This window comes from Sceloporus occidentalis, unplaced genomic scaffold, assembly GCF_023333645.1.
Source record: "Sceloporus occidentalis isolate IW3139 unplaced genomic scaffold, rSceOcc1.0.p SCAF_101, whole genome shotgun sequence".
NCBI classification, from domain to species: Eukaryota; Metazoa; Chordata; class Lepidosauria; order Squamata; family Phrynosomatidae; genus Sceloporus; species Sceloporus occidentalis.
In genome coordinates this window covers 839,590-865,469 of record NW_028317081.1, presented here as the reverse complement: position 1 = coordinate 865,469, position 25,880 = coordinate 839,590, and the positions used below count along the sequence as shown (strand labels likewise).

The following is a 25,880-nucleotide window of genomic DNA, read 5'->3' as shown; positions in this document are numbered from 1 at the left end:
CTACATCTTGGTTTCACTATCTGCGGGTTTCTCTGCTTCATTTTCCTGGGAGACGAGTTGGTAAGGTTTCTTCATTTCATTCTCCTCGATGACGGAGTTGCCCATCTCAGCATCTCCTATCTTCAGCTCGTGCCTAGATAAGTGCTCTACGATACCAGCCCCAAGAGAATCTCCCAGAACATTAGTGGTGGTACGAAGACGGTCCCTAAAAGAGCAAAACAATTATTCATTTGAGTTTAAACATGATTCCCTTGTACCGATCAAGTGACTTGGGTTGATCCGATCTAATTGATTGTTTACTTACAAAAACCAATCGACGGCAATGATCAGAGTGATGTCCTCTGTAGGCAGCCCCACGGATGTTAACACAATGACCATGGTCACCAGTCCAGCTTGAGGGATCCCTGCAGCTCCAATACTGGCGGCAGTGGCAGTGATACTATATATAAAATGGACAGAACAAGTGCTTAATGTAGCAGGTAACTGCAAACCACTATTAATTATTAAAACCATTGTTTTATATAATAATAATAATATTAATCTGTTGTTGATGTCCAACTCTTGAAAGGCTTAGGTGAAGCCACGGTTGGTAGTTTTAGGAAACGGTAGTTAAAGTATGAGGTCCAAAAAACTATATGTGGCAAGGCTGTTATTTACCTGCCTTGTTTTCATAATTATTGCCCACATATTATGGAACTTTTGTGATGTATTAGCAATATCTATTGTTCGTTCCTCTGACGGCACAGATGTCTCTTTCTTTTTTTGTTCCCTTGAGTGGCTGTGAGAGATGATATCATATTCTGGTTCCCCTCTGAGAAGTGAATCGGTATTTCTTAGAGACTACGTCACGTTCTAAGGTTCTGAGGGATAACACCATATCACAAATATTCATGTGGTCCTGTGAGATGGCATCATATTGCATATACTGATATGGTTCTGAGAAATGACATCATATTACAGTACCGTCAACAGGGTAAACGACCTGCCACTGTCTAATTCGCTTCGCTTTATATCATCTTGACAACTTCCAACTCTTCCTCCCCCACAATAATCCTCAGAATATATAATCAAAATATTGGGATGTATTTTAGAATATAATCACTTTATTACCTAATTGTAATAATCTGTCCAAAGTTAAGGTCATAATTGTTGACTTGTGCGATGAAGATAGCAGCCAGAGCTTCATAGAGAGCTGTGCCGTCCATGTTAATCGTGGCCCCCACTGGTAGAACAAATCTTGTGACCCGCTTGTCCACTCCATTATTCTCTTCCAAACATTTAAATGTAACCGGCAATGTAGCAGAGCTGGAATAAAAAATACATTAAGATTGGATGTTACCAAATAAAGAAAAAGAATAAACAAATAAACAAGCAAAAAAAACCAAACAATTGGGCTGGAAACCATGTGAATAAAAATATGCACTCCACTTAACTTTGAGGTTAGTTGTTAACATTAAGCAAAGTAAATACATAAAAATAAAACATTTCAAAAAGAAAAATACACATTTATTAGCATGTACATATACATAATACACATTGTTCTAGTTATATATGGCCATTTAAGATACATTATTCACCAAACATTATTTGTTCATAATTATATATATGAAATATGAGGTGCATTCCTTCCACTCCTAGGTGTATAGCTCCTGAATATTTAGTGGAGTAGGAAGACATCATTTAACAAAGTATAGCATATGACATCATGACACTCAGTGACATCACAGTATTGTGGAAAAGGCTGGTTACATACAATAATAAAGTGGAAAATATGCATATAAAAACTAGCACTAATAGGATAAAAGAGGGCAGTTATAAATAATGCTGTTACGTGTAGTTTTTAACCTACTATGGTACTGCTCCTTTAATTAAAAGATTAAACGTGTACATAAGTGAAGTCATTGTATTTTACTTCTAATAATATAATACGCAGCGTTCTGGAAATAGCTCATACCTTGAGGAAGTTCCGAGGGCTGTGATTAAGGCTTGTATAATACCCCCGATGAATACCCAAGGGTTCTTACGGGTAACAAAAAAGTACAGAAGTGGCAGGACAAAGATAGCATGGATAAGCAATCCAACAATGACTGTAATGGTGTACATGCCAAGCTGGCCACCAACAACGCCCATATCTTCCATCTCCGCAATCTTCCCAGCAATGAGGAACAGGATCCCAACCGGGGCATACCTAGAGAAGGCATAGACAAAGTCAACCCACTGACCACAAAAACAAAACAGATGAAACAAAGTACCAAAATCCTCATATTGTCAGAGCTTTACTTCAAATGAGAGAATCTATCTGATGTATTATAGTGGGGACGCAATTTCATCATCAGGTGGACTGGGCAGCACCTAGACTTTTTTTAGGGGCACACTAGGGGCCTTCCAATTTTTGGCAGCCAAGAATGGAGGGCTTCATTGGCAAAAATGTAAACCTTATGAGAGAAATGTTGCTGGGTCTGCCTACAGGTGTCTGGGATATATAACAGTTTCTGAATGTTCAACTAACATTAATAGATCTGGGTATAATCCACACCCCACCTCTGGTGGCATTAAGAACATTTTAGATTTGTACAAACCCCTGAAAACGAGACCATAAATCGGATGAAAATGAAGCAAAAAGCTCAGAATTTTCTAAACTCAAGGGACCACATTCACTAACACTCTCTCAGACTCTCACACTCCCATTCTTGTTCACTCTCTCACACTCTCTAAATATTCCCCTACTTTCTCTGTTTCTCTGACGTCGTCCCTGATCCTCCAGAGGATGTCACCACAATTACCGCCATATTGCCCTCATTTGCTGCTTTCCATGACATCCTCTTCCCCAGCTGGAGGATCAGGGACGACGTCACCACAGCTCCGCCTGGTTATGTCCACGGAGATGCAAATGAAGAAAGAAGATACCAGATTAAGGATTGAAGATAGAAGAGAAGGGAGAAGATAGAAGAAGTCGAAGTGGTGGGCAGAGGAGGTAGGGAAACATTTAGAGAGTGTGAGAGAACAAGAATGAGAGTGAGTGAGTGAGAGAGAGTGTAAGTGTAATGTGGGAACCAGGCAACAAATTTTGTTCCTGAATCAAAAATACCCACGAATTATCAGCCAAACCGAATGAGCAAGCTCCAATGTGCCTATTATGAATGCAATAAGGCTATAATAATCAAACATGCAATGACTTTAAATGGAATTGTTGACATCATAGTTTTTAGTATTACTGAATTCATTATTTAAAATACCTAAAGTTAGATTTTGAGAAAAAAAGAAAGATCTTCTTAAATAATAGCTTGACACCTACCACATAATCACAGCGACCAATCTCATAATTGCCTCATTGAGGCTGTCAAAGAAGTCTTTTAAAGCTTTTCCTTGTTCTTTCATGTTTCCAATCACCAAACCGAAGCATATGGAGAAGACCACAAGCCCCAGGGCATTGACACCGTTCACAGCTCCAGGTACTGGGACAATCTCCTCTCTCATCTTTGTCAAAGTCTCCATGGCTTCCGATACATTGTTGAAAACCGACGACACCAACGATTCATTTTCCGGGACAGGAACTCTAAAGAGCTTTTTTTCATAATTTGTCTTGAACTACATGAAAACCAAAAACATACCAATACATATATAATAAAAATCATAAAAACATTTATTCTAACCGGTATTTTGTTAAATAATGATTCTGACGTGCGTATTTAAAAATAGATATTACAGAAGACAACGGTACTTGATGGACGTGAAAGCTATCATAGCTGGTATAAATTTTGGGACCTCGTTGGAGCTCAGGGCAGGGTCACAATGAATGCATCGCAGACAAAATAATATCTCTGACTACTCTCCATCATGCTCCCCCGATGTTTTATCATCATACCCGGGAACGTCCCAGGCCTGATCTTACGGATGGAGCAGAATGGAGGGATAGATACAGAACAAGCAATGCATAAGGGCTGGGTGTGAGATTGGGAGGGGATTGGGGCATGGTACACTAAATCGTGCATACCTGTTTAAAGCAGGCTTCCACCATGTTGGGAGGGAACATATTCCTATTTAAAAAGAAGAGGAAAAAAAAGTGTCAGTCCCACATTAGCCAAAAAAATAAACATATACGGCATACGTGTTATTATTAGAAAACAGAAAACCATGACCTACATTATTTATACTCAAAATCTGACGTACAATGAATTTAAGTTTTTCATACACAGGGGACGTTGGGGACAGTCCTAGAGATCCTAAATCTTTAGAGGAAATGGGTTTGTGTGTTGGGAATGGTAACGGCCCCATAAAAGGGGAATTATCCCCAAAGCAACAAACCAAGTGTGCTGATCAGCAGAATATTGATCTTGATGTAGGGCTTGGTAAAGACGGTATTGGTTTCAAGACATTTCCAAAAATTGTGGCAAAATGACTCTTTATAAACGGCCGGCCAGGAATATTTTATCCTTGTCAGTCTCACCAAATAACTGATTGCAAATCCCTAATGTTACAATACCTGGGGAAATATCCGTGTTTGACCATCCATTTGGGACATGTATTGCCCCCCCCCCAAGCTTTCACCCACTAAAAGGACACCTTCACATTGCACAAAAGAGTGTTACTGGTTGTCGTGATAGACAATGTTTTCTTGCTACATGATTGTAGCTTAGAAAAGGGCAGCTGCTATGATACATATATGAATGTATGATAATTAAGAACTATTTGAGTAGAAATATTAAAAAATTGGGAGCCCAGAGCTTTATATGTATTGGGCTGAGGCAGAATGTAATCAGCATTTGGTTAAAGAATAAGTCCCATTGGTTTAACGAATAAGAAATAAGAGTAAACCTTATCAGGTCCATGAACGCATCAGCAGCTGTGACCGGCTCAATTTTCCCTTCCCTGTGCATTTTTTCCTTAGTGCCTTTCCCAGGGTGGATAATGATGACGATTATGATTCCAATGAACACCGCTATGACTGTTGTGGTCATGTAGTATACTACGGCCCTTATACCCATCTTCCCGGAGGCCTTACTGTCAAGAGCAGCCATGCCTGCAGAAATCAAATACAAAATGTAAAGACTTTATGTAACAAAAAGTAACATATAAAGATAAGTGGTCATATGGAATTATTCGGTCACAAGTACATAAATCTGTCCTTAAGGACACTGTGGGCAAGTTGGGGTCACTATTGACATTCAATCCCAAAGAGACAACAAGGAATTACAAAAAAAAGGCAAAAAAAGACTCAGACATCAAAATTTACATTTTAGCTATGAAGACGAGGCTGCTCCACATTCCCAACTCATCAGGAGCATACAATCTATTGCAACCTCATTAATTATTCCTCCCCATCAACCATTTTTAACAGCATCAGGAGGAGTGACAACTAGGAAGGCGATCTCAGTGCAAGTGAATAATTATCTTAGGCACAATATAACAGATCGTATTCCCTGAAACCACACTTTTTAGGAAATTAAAGACATATTATATATAGTATTTAGTCTACTAATTTAGTAGTATTTAGTCGAAGTTGCGCCAACACAGAAGAAGATGTAACGTTACACGAGCTTTCGGGGGCCGGGAGGTCTCTTCTTTAGATGGCCTCTTCTTCCTCATTACTGAGAGGTCCTGCTAGCTTATGTCACACCCAATAAAAGTTATCACCATCAACTAAAGAACCCATCTTTCATGGTAAATATAGGGAGAAAAGAAAATAAAAAACAACACAAAAAACACCCGCCAATTCCAAGCGACTTGTTCACATGAACTTGACACGTAAGATTGTAATGCTGGCACCTGTATATTTTTCTGCTATTTTATTTTAATTTTTACGGATTCATCCCCCCCCCCAACTCTCAAAAATATCAATCTAGTTCCTAAATGTATCCGTGGGTCTTAAGCTCGGTATTCCATGTATGTTGTTAGGGAAAAATTACTATACTGTAAAAAATGACTGAAATGGGCAAAACATTCAAAAACATCCAAAGTGAGGAAACCCATTATGTGAGAGAAAGCCATTATAGTAACTATTTTCATTACCCGTTATAAAACGATGATCAAAAGCGAACAGCCAATCAGAAAGTGGTGGTCAGGTGCATGCTGGGTAATGTATAGTTCTAGCAGGAAGAGATCTGATATCTGCTCACTAATTATAAATAACCAACACATTTATGATTAATTAACATCGGAATACGATGGCGCTATAAAAATCAACAAATAATTAGATTTAAAAGTGTCAGGGCTGTTTGCATTTTTTTTATATGGACATATAGACAGTTTTTTTAAATTTTTCTGGACGAATGGAATTTCCGAGGGATTTTCAGCTACTTCTTGAGTGGCCGCACTTGGTGTTCGCTCGCTGCTGGTCGGGATCCAGCGGGGATTTTGTTTTCTTACGGAACCCACGGAAAGACTTTGTGTTGGCTCTGTGCGGCCGTTTCACACTCGCTTAAGGAAAATGATTGAGCGCCAGAGAAATAAAGGCTCTGAATAGAGGGGGGATTGAGGGATGTTTTTCTTCTCTGCGTGTTCTTTTTTTCTAACGTCATTCTTTTCACCGGCTGAGTGTGTGAGTGCTGAGAAACAAATCGTCAAGGCGACATTTCGAGTTTCCCTGGCAACACAAGCGGCATCTTTTTTCCCAGTCTCCATTGGTACCGAGTTTCCCAGGGCCTATTAAAGGGACGAGAAGGGGGGACTGGGAAGCATGGGGGTTGAATACATTACGGGTAATGTGGGAGAGCGAGAGCTCTTCACTGGGATTAAAGGACCGTATACATCTACTTTTTAACAATGATCCCATTGCTAGGTTCCTGTGAAATAGGAAAACATAAACACAAAGGCCCGGGGCACGTGAAAGACACGGAACTAACTTTACTGCTCCTCAATCAAGCGTTCACACCAAATCACCATTCAGTTTTCACTCGCCATGCTACCATCTTATTTACACGTTTATCTACTGACTACTCACAACTCAAGCACCCCCATACTAACAGATGTCATCCGATTGATAAAATAAAAGAATCTTTTGTACCGTCTGTGACGTATAGTAATAACACGGGAAACGTATAAGATGTGCCATTGTTGGTTGACCAGAATCATATGTTTAGCATAAAAGTACAACTTCTTCTGTTGTTGGGATTTAATACTTTTAACGATTCATTTTGCGTCTAGTGGCCTGTCGTCATCTGATTTGTGAATTCTTTTAGGATTATTTATTGCCCATTAATCTCTCCATGACGGGGAGAATTTGGAATGCACTAATTAGTTACTCGCATGGGTTTTTTCATTCTACTAAGATACGTAGATCAGCAGAAAGACAGACATCTACATTGTTTTTCTGACTCTGCATAAACTTAATATGTTATTTCTAGATATGGTTCTTGAGAGTATCATCCATATCCATACCTGCCAACAGTCCCGAATTTCTCATAACAGTCCCGTTCTTTTGGGTCCTGTTCCATCAAATTCGGGTCTGTTCCAGCATAAAAATACTGCCTATGCACAGGTCGCATTGGATTTAAACTGTGTATGTCTAAGACACGCACTGCTTGTGAATGAGCTCCAAAGTACCCAGCGTCTGTACTGCGTGGTAGTGATGTTCGGATCATGAACGAATCGTTCATTTGATCCGATTCTTTTTAGTGATAGGGATGAATCGGTTCAGTAGACTGAACGATTCATTTGTAGTAGTTCAGTCTGTGAATCATGCAGATGTAACCTGATCCTAGAGCTGTGAGTCATCTGCAGAGCACTCAGACACAGACTCTGGGGTCAGGTTACAGCTCATTAATTCTCAGAAGAAGAAGAAGAGTCGTTCAATGATTCGAATGATCCGAAGACTCGAATGATCCGAAGACTCGAATGATCCGAAGATTCAAATGATCCGAAGATTCAAATGATTCAAATGATTCGAATCTTACAGGGATCCGGATCTTACAGGGATCCGAATCTTACAGAGATTCGAATCATTCAGAGAATATTACTGATACCATACTTTTATAAATAAATACATTAATAATGTTCACTGCCCCCAGGATTTAGATTCCCCTGAGTTTGCCCCCCTTTACCTATAACTGCACCTTCAGTTAACTTTATTAAATAAATTAAATTAACCCTCAGTCATCAGCATAAAATTAACCCTTATACCCCATCAACCATAACTGCCCCTAAATTAACCCTAAAGCCCCCATCAACCATAACTGCCCCTAAATTAACCCTAAACACCCCATCAACCATAACTGCCCCTGAAATTAACCGTAAAGACCCCATCAACCATAGCGGCCCCTGAAATTTACCCTAAAGACCCCATTAACCATAACGGCCCCTGAAATTAACCCTAAATACTCCATTAACCATAACTGCCCCTAAATTAATTGCATGTACTCCAGATAAATTACCTAATAAATTGGTATGGTTGATGGGGTCTTTAGTGTTAATTTAGGGGCAGTTATGGTTAATGGGGTGTTTAGGGTTAATTTAGGGGCAGTTATGGTTGATGGGGGCTTTAGGGTTAATTTAGGGGCAGTTATGGTTGATGGGGTGTTTAGGGTTAATTTAGGGGCAGTTATGGTTGATGGGGTGTTTAGGGTTAATTTTAGGGGCAGTTATACTTAATGGGGTGTTAAGGGTTAATTTTAGGGGCAGTCATGGTTGATGGGGTGTTAAGGGTTAATTTTAGGGGCAGTCATGGTTGATGGGGTGTTAAGGGTTAATTTAATGGTGAGGGTTAATTTAATTAATTTAATAAAGTTAGCTTAAGGTGCAGTTGCAGGTAAAGGGGAAGGTAAATCCTGGGGGCAGTGATTATTAATGTATTTATTTATAACAGTATGGTGACATTCTCTGAATGATTCGAATCCCAATGAAGGCAGAGAGTCGTTCAAAGATCCGGATCACTGTAAGATTCGGATCCCTGTAAGATCCGAATCTTTGAACGACTCTCTGCCTTCATTGACATCACTTGAGTAGGCAGGCAGGAGGGTTCATTGACTAATGAAAGGGGCGGGGCCAATCGTTAGTGTGCCTGCACGGAGTTACTGGAAAACAGTAACTCCTGTGAGTCACACTGAGTGATCCGAAGATTCGGATCATGAATCGGATCATTTCAGTGAACGAGTCGAAATGATCCGATTCCCTTTAATGATCCGAACTTCCCATCACTACTGCGTGGCCTAGAGCTCAACGCCGCAGGGTCATGCAGAGTGTGCAACCCAGCCCCCTTTAAGCCCCACCCCCCCAAAAAGGAAATGTTGGGGAGTATGCATATGTACTAAGAAGCCCTTGGAGCGTTTAGTTAACTCGCAGTTCATTCCCATGGCTCCTGTATTCAATAAACATGCATGGGATTGGCATAAAGCTATTCTAAATCAAAGACAAGACCAAGGACTAAGACTTGAGTCTCAAGCTGAATAAGACATTTTATGGAGCGCACAATTCTCTTTTTAACATAAGATTAATAAGAGCAGTTCTATGGATGAGAGCAAAGGTCAAACGGGAGCAATATTTTTTCAATTAGTTTTGTTCTTTCTACAAAAGGGCCGCTTTTCTCACAATGCAAATCTACAACAGTCTTCTCTGACATTAGTTTGAAATGTTTGCCAGCCTTCCTCTGAAGGTATCCGCTATAAGGAGGCTGACGCATTAGTGTGAAAGAGTTATGGCATTATTGCATCTTTAAGCAAATGGGTAAAACTCAAGCATTAGAAACTTTTGACCCATTAGGAAAATATCTGTATTGACATAGTTTGGGTCCGTTAATGATTTGTTGGCAGTTAAAATGTTCATTGTTTTATAGTATGTTTCACAAGGGGAATGACAGGCTCATGATGTTTCTCCCATTAAGGATACCTGCAGGAATATCACTGCCTGACCAGATGGGACCAGATAGCTTCATCATCTGTCCTACAATACCGTGACCTGGTACCTTCTTTATTAGAACATCATTTTACTGGTAAACGCAACACTATTGACCGTTAACTGATAGTTTGTTAGAAAGATGTAAATGATCAACGCATTGTGTGTATATACAATGGATTATATTTTAAAGAAATAAATCTTTTTGTGAAAAACAATGTTTTGGTGGTCATTGGAGGAGATCCACAGTAGGGTGGAAATTTAGCTGTGAGAGAAGTCACATCTTGATGCCATCTCCAGTGGGAATGGACGCTGCAAAGATGGAATCAATAGGAACTAAAGAAACCACAGAAAAGGCAAATCAAATCATTTGTACCCAAAATAACCCAATAACAATGCGTTAAAATTCAAGGTAAAATAAGTTTACTATACTTATTGTAATCACTTAATATATATAATATCCTCAGTTAATTCATAAAAAAGGGTGAGGATAAAAATAATGTTGTAAAATATGCTGTATGTATGTTCTGCAAGCGTAAGCACCGTTGTCAGGCAGCGGTGGAACCACTTGACACTTCCTCTTTATTATTTCCCCAAAATCCTTAATTAAAACTTCAACTGCCACAATCTATTAGTGATGACATACTCTGTGAAGCCTGCAAATATTTTCACATGTAACGAAGCCAAGCTGTGATGATCCCTCGATGAAATTGATTTTAGCAGCGGCGCAAAAAAATAAAATAGCACAGTGTGAGATGGCGATACATCGTTGTTATTTGCCAATTAATCATTTCCTAACGGTATGCTGTCATCGAACGCTGGGGATAAAGCTATAGTTGTTCAAAATGCCACTAAGACGAGTCTCTTTTTTTTTTTTCAAAAAAGGTTTTTCCGGGTGGGATCATGGTGTCGGGACGTTTAGGTAGCAATTTAACTCTTTGCATTATGCCGTTCCATTGCTGGCTGTATAGGAATGCGCCAACAATATGCTTCTAAAAGGGAAACTAGAGGGTCATTCATCTTCTTTATTTCTGCTTAGCAGAGCAGGAGAGAGAAGCTAGCAGGGGATTCACAGCAAGCCATGGAGCGGTGATTAGTAACAGCTGACAGACCCGGGCTGAAGTTTGCTTTCTTTGGTTACCTCATTGGGGTTTTAGCATACAAAGAGCCGACTGTCTCTAAGCCAAGAATTGGAAGTCCTGGAACACACAATGTATCAGCACGGATTCCTGTAACTAAATACAACCATTACCTGAACAATGGACGCCCCCCAATTGATACTTTTTTTATGTTCAAAGTAGTATTCATGCTCCATAGCATATTATGACACTTGTATGGTTTCCCTAGGGGGTTGGAAAAAATAAAAACTCTTATGAAAAGATATTCCATATTGTGTATTTTTGGTGAAAATTGTTTTGTGTATGAAAGAGGGTGTGGAGTCTAATTCTGTGGAGACTTGTTGCTGCGGGTATGCTGGCATCGGCAGGGTTAAGGTGACCAGACCCATTCAAGCTTGTCCTAGTTTTAAGAGGAACCGGTTCTCCCTCCAGATGGTGAATGAGGAAACCGGAGACATTTATTCTGTGTGTAAGATCTTCAAATGTCTACACTACATGATGCTTTTGCTAGAGACTTCAAGAGTCATGAATGGTGCAGTTCGCTATACCATGTTACTAGACAAACCATTAATAATCACAATTGGGGGCTATGAGTAATTATCATTATCGCATTGTTTATTATCATCATCAACAAAAATAAATATATATATATATATATATATATATATATATATACCTTTCCAAAGTTTGGGGTCACTTAGCTGTTTTCATGGAAAACAGGGACATTTCTAGCTGTGACGTAATTGAAAAGGGTTTTCTAACGATCAATTAGCCTTTTAAACTTAAACTTGAATCAGTGAACACAACGTGAACTGGAACACAGGAGTGATGGGAGTGATAAAGGGCCATTGGAACACAGGAGTGATGGGAGTGATAAAGGGCCATTGGAACACAGGAGTGATGGGAGTGATAAAGGGCCATTGGAACACAGGAGTGATGGCAGTGATAAAGGGTCGTTAGAACACAGGAGTGATGGGAGTGATAAAGGGCCTCTGTACGCCTACGAAGATATTCCATTAAAAATCACCTGCTTCCAGCTGCAATAGTCATTTACAACATTAACCCCGTCTGCGCTGGATTTCTGATCCATTTCATGTTATTTTAATGGACAAAATCTGCTTTCAAAAACAAGGAAATCTCTAATTGACCCCAAATGTTTAAATGGTACTGTATATATATATATATATATATAAACAATATTTTCCTACCAACTTGGATTTCCTTCCTAAACAAGCACACATGACATTTTAAAGAGGCAAAGGTAGCACCAGTCTTTTTATGAAAATACCTTTTTTTAAGCCAGTAAATTACCAATGATTAACATCACGACATCTGTTGGGTTTTTTACCCCCCCCCGTTAATGGTACACAATTACGCACCTTTATTAAAGCAATCTGTTCAATCTGTACCCCACACAATGACCATTACCACTAATTACATAGAAATATCAGAGATGACCTTATTCAATATTCACAGGATACTGCAAAGTAACATATTTATTCAGGGAGAATGAATATTAACGTTTTGTGTAATTCCATATATACGGTAAATACTGTGTATATTTAGACCGTATACTATATTTATATATATATATATATATATAGACTGTATATTTATATACCGTATATATATATATATACCGTATATATATATATATTTATATATATATATATATATATTTATATAAACTAATAGTAAATAGTAATCTTGTTCAGATTATGAACCAAGCGCATGATATTATGGGCTATTGTGCATTTACAGATATGAAAGGATTAAAATAAAAATCCTTATCTATTCCCTTTTAACACCAGAAATACTTAAATATATGCTGGAGAGAAAACCAAAGAACTTTTCATACTTGGTTGTTAAAAGGACAATACGTCTACAAAAATGTTTATGTGATACACAGCTTCAGGCTAAAACCCTCGTATAGAATATCCTGGGAACATTTCTGCAAATTCATTGTGAAAACATCAAGAAAAGCTCAGCTCTAAAAAACCTGAATCTAAATATGTCAACTCTTTGCTCCACCAAGACGAAATATTGTCTACATGATCTAGCATGTAACACAGATCCACTACGCATTCAAAATAAGTTCAGCTTGTTCTAAAAAAAAAAAAATTCCAACAATTTTCAGAAAGCAGCCTGTACTTGAAATTAAAAAAAATGGTTTTAACCCTTGCAGCAGGGCTGGACCGTGGATGAATAGGCAGCCCTGGCACTTTAAGGCCAGTGTCCCGCAAGTGATTTACGTGAGGCTACCAGCTGGATCAGAACCGCGGCACGTTAGGTTTTTATTCACGTAAAGCATGAGGCTGAGCAAACAAGTGCCGCTTCCCTGCTCGGAGAACGGAGAAACTGACCTGGGTTAGCAGGGCTTCCCCCAGAGACTCCAGATCAAACCTGGGGAGTTCGAAGGTAGGAACAACATGCTTCCTTAAAACTTGTAAAAAGAACACAAGAACTTTTGCTGCAAAAATAGATGTAACTTTACAGGTCCAAGAGAAGTTGATGTCTATAGTGGAAGATGAGACCATTATGAGACCAACATAGAAAAGGTATCGTCTTTAAGGTTAAACTAAACTTACGGGCACTCTCTATTTCTATTTAGTGATTTCAATCAAGAATTTCCTTTAGAACATGTGATAATAAAAATGGATATAGCCATTTGAGCCCAAGAGAATACAGAGTCTTTAGTTGCAACTGATACCTTTTTCCTGGCCCAACATGTGGAAAGAAAAACCTCGGAAGCTCTTCTGTTTCTATATATGTTGCCCCAATAAAAGGTGCCAAGGTTAACTTTAGGAAATGTGGATGGGAGGACATTTAATATCAGTAAAAGACTACTGATGGGTAATATTTGGATAATGTTCCAAATGCTATACTAATTATTAATCCATAATACTCACCAGAAATGCTGGTTGAACTATGTTCTACATTTTAGAGGTCAGTACACTTAAAGGGATACCCAAGCCATCATATACACTTTAATGCATGGGGGGGATTCGGCGGAATTGGTGACCGCTGCGTTTATTTTATTTATTTGTTTTTGTCGTATTTTAAGAATGTATATTAAAGTATTCTCAGATCCCTTCAGTGAGGCTGTCAGGGTAATCTGACATTTTATCAGGTGATTTTAAAATGCCAATTGGCTTGTTTGTCATGGGTCTGTAATCAGAATTAAAATTAAAATTGAATTTCTCTCCTTCTATATTTTTGGAGATTGGTTAGTTTGGTTAATCTTCCCAGCTCCCTTTGCTTTCCATTGAGTGACAATTAACAATTGTGGTAAAGTGTATGGGAGGGTGGTGGATGGGATATATATCTCACCTGGTTTCCTCAGCCAGGCACGGTAGCAAACCCAGGAGCCCTCAGGTGAGGCTTTCTAAGCTCATTACTGGGGAGGAAGCCTTAAAAGAGAGGGCTGTTAGGTTTGAAGGGGGGAGAGAAACTGAGTGAAGGAGCAGCTACAGCCAGCGCTGCAGCCCACCAGGTATGAAGCTTTACCTATGGAAAACCCGTTACTTTGCTTTGTGCCAGACCTTAGGCTTGTAGAGAGGTATCCGGATGTTTAGTTAGAGCCGGACAGGCTTAGAGTTTGTTTTGTTTACAAGGTGCTCTGTGCCTACAGCATCCAAATAAACACGCTTTACGTTTGAAACCTGTGTGAATACAGTCATTGCCGCCCCGTGCGTGAGCTGTTCCCTACAATATATCCGACTTTTAATAATATTCTCCTTCGTGTCTGGTTAAAAAGCCGGAGTCCAAAGTTATTTTTTATATTCTCATAGAATTAAAAGATATATCTACTGAGATATATCTAAAGCCGTCGAACAGGCAGCTGATGGACCGCAGGCGTGCGCCAGCGATCTGGATGCTGACAAAGTGATCTCCTCTCCATGTTTCAGCTGCCAACCTGAGGAAGGAATCTACTTAGGATCATTTACTCGAGGAGGCTTAAGAGGATTTCCCTTATACACGTGCCTTTATTTACTGTCAGGAATAGCAACAAAACCACTGTTTAAACATCATTTAAACTGTAACACCTACCAGCTTATCTCATTTCGTAACATATATATATTTAACAGGTTTGCCACGCACCCTGCTTCACGTTATTAAAGTGCTGCTAAATTGTTAATATTAACGTCAAGAAACCAAAGTTATTCCAATGCCCCTGGAGGTTTAAGAACGCAGTTTGTACTTTATACGTTATACGATGTTTACAGGATCGTGGACATCATACATTTACTACATTTACAATGAATATGCGGTTGTAATATCCAGTTGTATGGATTCATATTATTATTTATTGTTTTATATAGCGCCATCAAGTTCCGTAGCGCTGTACAATGGGTGCACAGGACAAAACAAGTAGTATGTAACATAACAAATGGACTAACAGAGACAACAGGTGAGGAGGGCATATCCTTTGAGAATAACTGATCGATCGTTACGTACATCGTTCAAGCTACCGCCATTACTATTCCAAAGATCCTTTCGTATGACATTTAAATGCTACATTTTTGTTGTTTTAATTTCGGTGCTTCTTTAAGCTTATGGTGGGTCAATAGTGACATAAGCTATCCATTGTAGAGAACACAAAAAAATAAACAAAATGGAATACCCTATTGTCAATATGGATATGTGTAAGAATAAGATACAAAAAAACAAGCACAAGCTACGTCACTTTTTGATTCTTTAGCCAGTCTTTACATGGATTCCCTCATTTGCATATGCTCCCTATTTAAGCGTAACAGGGGGTTAGAAGTCCATGAACTAAGTGTTCAACCTACAGACTGTTTAAGTTTTAATACAATTATATTTTCGATCTGAGCAAAATAATTTTGTATTCTTTTCCAATGACTGAGGAGTCCCCCGAGGCATTCAGAGAAGTAAAAACTCTTCCCCGAGCAAAATGTGTCGTTATTTGTTGACAAAGTTAAACATGTTGGAAGTAAGTGGACAGAGGGTCTCACCTTTAGATGGACCATGGAAGGTTACATATGTTTCTTTTGCCCCATTTGGCTACTTTTATGGTACAGTCATGATTTTGAGCTATTTGAACTAATCTTTTAAAAGCACCAAAGAGTTTAGTTTTATATAAGCCAATTAAAGATCGATTTTGCTATAAATCCATTTAGTGGCACCAATTGATTATACAAAACCGTATAAAATTAGCTTTTTTATATTTTTTGAATGTAGAAAATAGAATTTCCCTCTGATTCGTACTACGTACTTTACTAAACCTAGCATAACAATGTATTTTATAGAAAATACATCTATTTTATACAAAGCTCAACATGTCACTAAAACCATTGTACAACACTGCAGAATATGATGACGATATATAAATGAAAACGAAAAAAATAACTTATTTTTCAGTCCATTTGTAGTTTAGTTTAAAAAAATCCCAATACAAAATGAAATTTGCATGTAATTTCACAGATACTACTAATAGCCCAAAACCCCCCAAACCCCCAAAATACATTTCAGATCATAAATCTAAAGTAGGTTTTTTTTTTATATCAAATAATTTTCACTAAAATTCCACTCAGATATGGTATCAGAGCAAGAATGATGTAATATAACGCAATAATAAACTAAATAGGGGTTAGTTAGTTAATATTCTTTTCACTGATTTCACAGTATTTCCATATCTAGAACCCCCTGCCTGCGGTCAGTATCAAAAGCTGCTTTCAAACTACTTAATAAAATAAAAATTAATAAACAGAACAGCTTCAAATTACGGTATTTAAAAATAATTATTTAAATTTCAACCATTGTACGCGATTCCTTCAGCACTTAATGGGTTAAAAAGCTGTTTATGTACGTGTAGCTTTAATGCTGATCGAGGTGGTCATGGAGCAGAGTGTGGACAATTTAAGTTGGTCATAAATGTCCCTTTGTTTAGTGTGCTTTGTTCCAGTGACCTATGAACCCGAGGTCAGCAAAGCAGCAGGCAGTTAAAGATCAAAGCCCCTTTATTACTGCTGATGACCATCTGTACAACACACTTATGGGATTGGGTTTATAGCATATTTTGGGAAGAATTTTACATTTAATGGAAAATAACTCTCCTACCCCATAATACTGCAGCGCACATATAAAAGATACTTTATATAACTATGACTTCATTTTAGAAAGGAGATTTGTAAAGTTTTAGAAATATAGTTTGTATTGTTCTATATGGCATTTTATTTACATAAAAAAGTGCCCTGCAGAGTGTTTCCAAGTGGCAAGCGCAAAATCGAGCTGGTTTGGCAATAACACAGACGGGATGCCCCCTGATTTACCACGTTCCCCTCGGAACACGGGGAAAACCCCAAACCAGCGCCTTTTTGGTTGCCGCTACATACGCCTCTTCATCTTATGGGCCTCACGGAAATAAGCACAAAACTAATGTTATTCTTATGCTTTGGTTTCTGTAGCGCCATCATATTCTGCGGCGCTCTATGGTGGGGTAACAGGACATAACAAGTCAGGCATCACACAACAATTAGAAAGGAAAAAAAAGGTGAGAAAGGGCCTGTTCAAGCATGTTTACAATCTAGAGGATAAAGTTTTCCTCAATTTTGGTGAATTAAATAAAGAACAAACTCCAAATGATAAGGTGGCCTTACAGTAATCACTACATTTGTTCTTTACATAACACAAATGTTCCAGGGCTTCAGTACCATTCTCAAGGTGCAGGATATCTCCATTCTCCATTAGTAAAAATTGATTAAGTTGTATCTACTTAAAAAAGATTAAAAAATAAATTGTTGAATATTTCAGTGTCATCATTCACATACATGGAAAAATACTATAGAAATTTGTAATTCATACACCCCAGCCAGCTATTTCCACATGAACGGAAGAAAAGCCATTCAATATATATCAATATTGTTACATAACGAGCTATTGGCTGCTCTAATTTGGGTTTTCAGGGGAGGGAAAAAAGGAGAAAAACATTGCCAGTGTAGCCAAGCTCATATCTCACGTAGCTGAATAGGCAGTTACAGATCCGATGCCAACATTCATTCCCTGTGACCTGAATGTGCTTCTAAACAAGCTGTACGCAGTGTATATATACATACACTGGGGCGGAAAATGTAGTCAATTTAGGGCAAACTGGTTTCCAGCAACTATCCCAGCATTAAGGTAAATGATATTGCAATCCTCAACATGTTTCACTAGGCATGTTGGGCAATATTTGTTAGGTACACACTGCTTCTGCGGTTCTCCGGGTCATCACCTGAATCCACCCGGTCGCAGGTTCTTGACATGCCCCACTACCCGCCCATTTCCCCTTTAAATGTGGTGTTTCCCACAATGTCAGCGGAACAGCTAATGATGCTGGTGGGAACGCCCACTGATGTTGATGGGAATGCCCACTAACATCGCTGGGAACGCCCACTGACATAATCGGGACTGCCCACCAATTGATGTCAGTGGGCAGTCCTGGTGGCATCTTGCAAGGGTAGGCTCTGGATAGCCAGAGCCATAAAGTTCCCAGTTATGGTCCTCCTTAGTGCCGATGGGCTGTTTTTTTTAACCTGCCCATTGGTCAGTGCCACTAATGGAGGCCTGATTCCCCAGTAGGGCTATTGGGCCTCTGTTATGCACCAGGGAGGCTGCTGCCCCCTGGACCCTCTGTCCTGACGGCCAAGGATGGAATAGGTGGGTATACTGCACAAGCTGTACTCAATGATATCAATCTCTGGAGGTCTGTCTTCTTGAGGCCTGGTATATGTTCATTCTTCATTACATTGTCAGTGACATTTTTAATTAATATATTGTGTTGTTTATATAGTTTTAGTAGTAGTTTTATATACATAAAAATACTGATAAGTAAGGTACCGTTTTCTTCTTATTCCCTTGAGTTGCTTTCTCAGCAGACTTTGAGATAGTATCAAAATATTTCAAATTAACATGCATTTAGGCACCTGTATGAATCTATGCACCTGTATGCACACCCATGCTAACACACCCTTACACATACACGATTATGCTAAGACACACACTTACACAAAAACACACACTAACATATATATATATATATATATATATATATATATATATATATATATACAGGGCCGGCCTTAGGGGTGTGCGACCTGTGCGACCGCACAGGGCGCCATGGTTGCAGGGGCGCCTGACTGGGACTTAGATTAAAGCATCGTTTTGTTTTTTTTTGTGTTTTTTTTAAAACTTTATTTAACATCATTCATGTTAAATAAAGTTTAAAAAAAAAATGATGCTTAAATCTAAGTCCCGGTCAGGGGCGCCGAGCGGTTGCTCGTGAAGTTCTCGGCAACCGCTCGGCGCCCCTTACTCTCCGTGACTCCGTCGCTGTGCCGGCATCTCATGTTGAGCGCCGGACTATTCCGGCTCTCAACATGAAATGCCGGCACCGCGGCAGAGAGAGAAGACGGATGCCTCCCGCTCTCACCGCAGGACTCCGGCAACAAGGTAAGTGGGGGGGGGGGTGTAGTTTGAAGGGTGTAGTTTGAAGGGGCAGAGGGGGGGGTGTAGTTTGAAGGGGCAGAGGGGGGGGTGTAGTTTGAAGGGGCAGGGGGGGTGTAGTTTGAAGGGACAGGGGGGGTGTAGTTTGAATGGACAGGGGGGGTAGTTTGAAGGGGCAGAGGGGAGGGGTAGTTTGAGGGGCATGGGGGGTAGTTTGAAGGGGCAGTGAGGGGGGCGCCAGAGGAGTAGTCCGCACAGGGCGCCACAACGCCTAAGGCCGGCTCTGTATATATATATATATATATATATATATATATATATATATATACACTCCTCGTTCCCTAACTCCCTTACCCTCTGACTCTCTTACTAACTCCTTCATTCCCTTACTCGCTTACGCACTTTGCCTTGCCCAGAGCCTTCTTTCTAGCTGCTCGCGCAAACTTTGCAAGTAGCCTTCTTGTGCATTTGGGTTTCATGCCCCTGCCACATTTCCGTCTTATAACTTGGAATTCATTAGTGCCAGTATATGCTACAGGACCTGAAAGCTGCAGTTCCACCTACTCAGCTGAATTTAACACTTTAACCCGGACAAAATACCTAATTTGAAACATCATTCCTAGTACCGTACTGCTGAATGTCCAAACTATCTCCTGAAATAATTATTTGACTGTGTAAATGCCATATAAACTTAAGAAGCTTTTTTTTTACTTTTTTTTAATGTGATTAGACCTTCCAATGAAAGAATAAAATGACAGATCTGCTAGGGTTTACTTACTTTGCATACTCTAATTAATGTTTGGTGTAAGTGGAACATCACCTTTAAGTTATAATACCATCAACAGATCTCTAATGTTAGAAAGACGGAAGGAACATGTCGTTTCTCTTTTATTTTTTCTGTTTCCTTCTGAAACGCGAGGTATCAAACATTTCAGATGGTTTAAATCACTCCGGTTCTATTAAATCCAACAGACAAAAGGGTAGGACAATACACATTCCTGAGTGAGTCGCTTGCCAATGATGCTTGGGAGACTAGAACATCTATTCAGAATCTTTCTCCTGCACTCATTTCATCCAATGATTTTTTTGTCACTGGTGAAATAATTACTGTGGTTATTTGGGCAGCTGATAATTAAGTGATTAAAAAAGTGATGAAAGCTCTCTACTATATAATGAATAAAAATAGCACAAAGTTGTGCTTGCTTGTCCCAGTGGTGTAAAGTGGTAAACGCTCAAGTTATGGCCCTAAATGCCAGAGCTTGTTTCGCATGAAAATCGGGGCCCTTTTAAATTTGAAAACTAAATTTGTTGCGCAACACCCACATTCACTCTCTCACATTCTCATTCACTTTCTCTCTCACACTATCTGAACGGCTCTGTACGTTCTCCACCAACCACGTCAATGTCTTGCAGATCTGCTTCTACTCTAGCATCCTCGTCATCCTCTTGTTCTTCATCTTCTTGTTCTTCAGTCTTCCTTCTTCTTTATTCATCCACATCTCCACAGACATGACCTCTTGGTGAATGTCTGCAAAAACGGAGGTGCTTCTGGGGACATCCTTGGATTGGAGAGGGGATGTCACCGGAAGCAATGCCATTTTTGTGGAGGTTCATGAGAAGTTATGTTTGGTTAAGAAGGGAGCTTTCCAGCCACACCCTCTTCCCTGATCCTCCAATAGAGGGAGAGGATGTCACTGGAAGCTCCACAATTTTGCGGAAGTTCACAGGAGGTTATTTTCGTGTAAAATGGTGGAGCTTCTGGGCACACTCTCTCCCCTGATCCTCCAGTCCAGGGAAAGGATGTCACCGGAAGCTCCACAATTCTTGCAGTATGGGAGGTCATGTCTGTGGAGATGTGGGAAGAAGAAAGAAGACAGAAGAGAGAAGAACAAGAAGCTGAAGAAGAAGATAGAGAAGAAGCAGAGCTGCAAGACATGGAAGTGGAAGCTGTCAGCGGAGAAGATAGGGAGAGTGTAAGAGAGAGAGTGAGAGGAAGTGAATGACCGTATGAGAGAACGTGTTCAATAAGTTCTAGAGCCACATGATAATTAACTTACAATTTTAATAGTATTGATACCCACATCTGGGTTGCCGTATCAGCCACTTTTTGAGTGCACATTTTACATGTTACCAACCAGCACATATAAAGGTTTGCCCCTTTAATGTGAGTTTATATATCTCACATACTGCTTGTAGCAGCACGTTACATGTCCTATCAGCAACATAACCCTAACCCTAGATGTTAAAATGACCATAACGTGTCATCATTGATATTTGGCATACTGTAGCAAATGTGTCACAAGACACTATTTGAAAAAAGCACATTAAATATTAGACATTCGCATACACAGGCCTGGAGGCTGCTAACATGCGGAATACAAATCCATCTGTCTGGAATGTTAATCTCCATGTCTAAAATTCTAGTTGACACACCTTTATTCAAGCAGAGATTTTCATAGGGACTTTGAAACATGAAAAGATTTTTCAATTATCCAATTTTCTTCTTCCACTTTCAAAAGGGTGAACAACATCAAAGGTGCCTTCAAGCACAAGCACTGAATACAATGTAAAGGTGTTTAGAAGATTGGGAGAGGGTTTCTGTACCTGTAACCAAACTGGATACAATGAGTGGGAGAACCAGCATCTGTAGCATCCTCATCAGAAGCTCCCCCGGGAAGGAGAAGTACTTGATTTCTCGGTACGACATGTGATATTTCCGGACTGAAAATCCCAGTATAATACCTAATGGGAACAGCAAGGAGTTAGGGTTATACGAGTCTTCACAAATAACAACTCATTTAACTGAGATACCATAGACAGTAGACTATACATTTTCATTATTAACTGTATATACAAAGATGTAAGAGCTAGAAGAAGAATTAACTAAAAGTCATAACATGGTTGAAGGAGGTAGAGAGTAACAATGGTGTCAGGAAGGGACAGAACATGAGCATGTCTACATAAGGTAGACAGTCAGAAGGGTAATCTTCGGCTCTCCAGATGTTGTGAACTACATTTTCCTTGATGCTTTGCCAGCATTATGACTGTAAGAGCATTATGGGAGATGTAGTCCTCAACATCAGGAGAGCCGAAGATTGCCTACCCCTGGTTTAAGGGATCGTTCTTGCGCTCCATTCTTTATTAATCTATTAAATGGAACCGCTCTGGGATTTCTATTCAGGCTACATGTCCCAATATGTTAGTAAAGGGTATTCATACAAAAGCTTATATTTCTAAATATGTCCCACCAGCTCCTGATACTTGAGGGCTGTGTATTGCTGCTTAACACGAGCTGTGCATGATGTAACTTTGGTTTTTTAGAACCAATACAATTAAATCCTAAATAAAACATTAGTTAAGTGCATTTTCCAAAATAACATAATTTTTTTGCCTCTGTTTAACTTTGGTGTTTCAGATTCCTTAAATTGCCAGACCATGTGTTCTTGTATAAGTTGCTAACTACCTACTAAATATAAAATGAAACAAAAAGTCTGACATCATACACAATATTGAAGTCAGTGATGACTTAAAAGGTAACTACATGAAAGCGGACACATAAGTAACATAATTACATGGGTTTAAGAATAAACTATATGGACCTTAATGATCTAGAAACTGAAGGGAATTCAGTAGCTATATCCTGTGAGTTATTTCTTGACTTGTCAAGGCCTGCAAATATACAGTAGCACACATGACTTAAAGTGTTCAGAGCAGTATCGTGATGAATCTGGGTCCAAGCAGCATATCAAATTAGGTATTCCCAATGCTCCTGCGCCATTTATCTTCATAGGCGTTCAGCCTGCTCAACTCTGTAGTTCATTTATGGTCCTATGAAGGTCCTCGTACTTGGTCACAGTAGTAGAATACGTTATCTTGTGGGTGCTTTGCCTAAGGAGGTTGTTCTTACTCACATTTATGAACTATATCCCAACAACAGGTACTGTGAAAGAATTCAGTGTCACATCTACAGGCTTTAACTGAATTATGGGAAAAACTTGAACCCACAGAATTTTTTGGAAGAGCTTCCACTAAGTTTGTTCTATGTCAAAGGGGACTGATATTAACAAACATTTTGGTAAGTTTAGCAAGGTACGTTTCCTGATTTCAGCTCAAGTTGCCCTTGATTTTGTTGACGACTAATACAAAATATAGAGAGTTGGCCACTGGTTCTAGGGGGATTAGTTCTCATGCGTAACAGTTTAGGACAATACAAAATTATCTTTAAAACTAGTGTATAAAATGTTTTAAATGTTAACAAGTTCTCATTATTCTAAAAACGTGTGTTTCTTAAAGGTATGCCTTTACGCAATAATTTATGCAATACGATAACCTCTGAGCCACGAAACACTATTGTTTTGAAGCTTGAAAAAGTCCAAAAATGACCCTCTCCAGCTATGAATCAGATTTATAACCTCTGAGCTATAGACTGACCCGATGATTGTTTTGTACAGAGAAACAGTAGTGTCACCCTATTTGCGTCCGTCTTTGTGTAGATGCACGGTGCAGGAATAATTTATTTGACATTGCGAAGGTGGAGCTGCCCTACTATGCATTGATTGATACATCTGACCTGGGGTGGCTTCAGGAAGCATTTTTAATGAATTTCAGACAATCGGCGAAGGGATATTTTCACAGAATCGCAAAAGAGACTTCAAAAAAGTAATAAGGGGCTCAGTAAAATGGGGGATTATGCATCAAAGTCTCTTTGAAACGAGGATAAATTATATACCCTCTGTTAATAAAGAAGGAAAGGAGAGGTTTTCTCGACACCCATTGGAAGCTTCATAAGTAGCACAATTGATGGCTGTCCAGAAATGTTCAGATGGAAGAACACTTTCATCCTGTTCTTCTTGGGTGGTCAGGAACTCAAATACCGGGTTAAAAAACATCCAGTGTTTCTTCGTTCTCGAAGGCTTACCATTCTGAATGGCAGTCCAACGGTTCCATAATGGATAATAGTTGCATACAGTACATGGCCCATGTATAATATGCATGGAAAAGTTATAGGAAAACATCTTATAGATCCTTTTTTTATATTTTTTATACATGTATACCATCATCTAAGTGTCCTACGTTAAGGGAAAAAAACTGAGCATTATATGTGAGATTTTACATCATTTGTACCCTTTTAATGTCATGCATGTTACTGACGTAGCTAATATTAATGTAATTACCGATAGGGTAATAGAGAAAATGGGATTTATCTAATGAATTTTCATGTAAAACATTTTGCAAAACTAGTTAAAGTCCTGGATATGTCTGAAGTATTTAAAACAGGTGTATTTGAATAACCCTAAAAAACTAATTGTGGTCTCGGTTAGCAATTCTCAGCCAACTGGACTGAACCCAGGATATATTCCATAACTTTGTTGCTTGATACTATGTGGAATAGTGGGCACTTACTTAAGAAAAGGTTAAATTGTTGGTAATTTGTGGGTAAAGCCCTAATTAATCGCAATTCCAGGTACCTAAGAGGTCATTTGATCCTGTAGAACCCTTCTTGCTCACTTCTGCCCGCAATATCACTCCAGCTTAATATAACAAGAGTTCATTCATCATATGGTGGGTTTTTTTCTGATCGTAACTCTTCAATAGCCCCGTATGTTTAAATATGTTTTCCAACTTTACCAGACTCTTTAAGTATAATTTTAAATTTCCCAAAGAATCCCTTAAAAGCTTTTTCAGAGTTTGAGTTGGCTTTATTGTAAGAAATTAACTTTTAAAGTTTTATAACGGGAATTTTTCCAAATAAATAATCATTTGTAGATTGTAAGCTCGTTTGAGCAGGGCCCTCCTCGCCTTTCGTTTCTGTAAGTCAAATCGTTATGCACTACTTGCTTGCTTGTTACTGCACTGCATAATATAAGGACCCCATGTAAATCAATAATAATTTATGGTAAAGAGTAAGACGATTCGATGTCTACATGCATAAAATCTAATGAAAAATACCAGCAATTAATACTTAAAAAAAAAAAACACTTACCAACAATGACAGCAATAACAGTAAAGAGGACAAATCCGTTCCGTTTGAAAAAACTTTTGACATCATCTTTTGTAATATTTTGCATCTTTTTCTTTGCCATCAAGGAACGTTGACGGACCCCTTGCTGGAAGCGTTCCATCCTGTTTCCAGACCGTGGGTCTTCCCCGTTACTCTTAGTCATCTGTGCGGTGATTACGCTGCTGCTTCCCCAATCTGAATGACCTCGAAGACTTCCAGTGGATGATCAAAGAGGCTGGGTTGGCTGCCGCTCACCTGTAACACAAGACAGGATTCAGGCATGATGGGTACTGAGCCACAAATCAGATTCTTTCAGTAGAATACAACAAATCCAACAGTCAAGAGGGATTTTAAAATTAAAGTGAAATATGTTTTCCTACTTTAACTATGTTTAATAAAATCAAATATATGTGTATATATATATATAAGTGACTATATAACTATATACTGTATATTAACCTGCATATATATATATACTGCAGCTACTACTA

General features: G+C 39.0%; 1 protein-coding gene across 7 annotated transcripts; it reads right to left on the bottom strand.

The window, feature by feature from the left end:
- Positions 1 to 25,552, bottom strand: SLC1A3 (solute carrier family 1 member 3). 7 transcript variants are annotated; one of them, XM_089497335.1, is made up of 9 exons: positions 25,372 to 25,552; positions 21,993 to 22,130; positions 4,816 to 5,020; positions 3,921 to 4,037; positions 3,296 to 3,556; positions 1,955 to 2,188; positions 1,111 to 1,305; positions 305 to 439; positions 1 to 205 (listed from the first exon to the last, which is right to left on the bottom strand). In XM_089497335.1, exons 4-9 carry the CDS (start codon positions 3,971 to 3,973, stop codon positions 1 to 3), a joined length of 1,083 nt encoding a protein of 360 aa, XP_089353461.1. In that variant the 5' UTR covers positions 3,974 to 4,037; positions 4,816 to 5,020; positions 21,993 to 22,130; positions 25,372 to 25,552. The 7 variants fall into 7 exon arrangements, with proteins under 7 accessions (XP_089353461.1, XP_089353462.1, XP_089353463.1 ...); XM_089497336.1 differs by having other exon boundaries at positions 3,296 to 3,588; positions 3,995 to 4,037; XM_089497337.1 differs by lacking the exon at positions 305 to 439 and having other exon boundaries at positions 3,296 to 3,588; positions 3,995 to 4,037.
- Between the last annotated feature and the right edge of the window lie 328 nt (positions 25,553 to 25,880).

Coding starts and splice junctions, on each gene's coding strand:
- SLC1A3 (XM_089497336.1), bottom strand. CDS start 25,552: ATGACTAAGAGTAACGGGGAAGACCCACGGTCTGGAAACAGGATGGAA. Junction 3,589..3,994: donor TGGAAGCCTGCTTTAAACAG/GTATGCACGATT, acceptor GTTTTCATGTAG/TTCAAGACAAATTATGAAAA. Junction 1,306..1,954: donor GCCCTCGGAACTTCCTCAAG/GTATGAGCTATT, acceptor TTTTTATTCCAG/CTCTGCTACATTGCCGGTTA.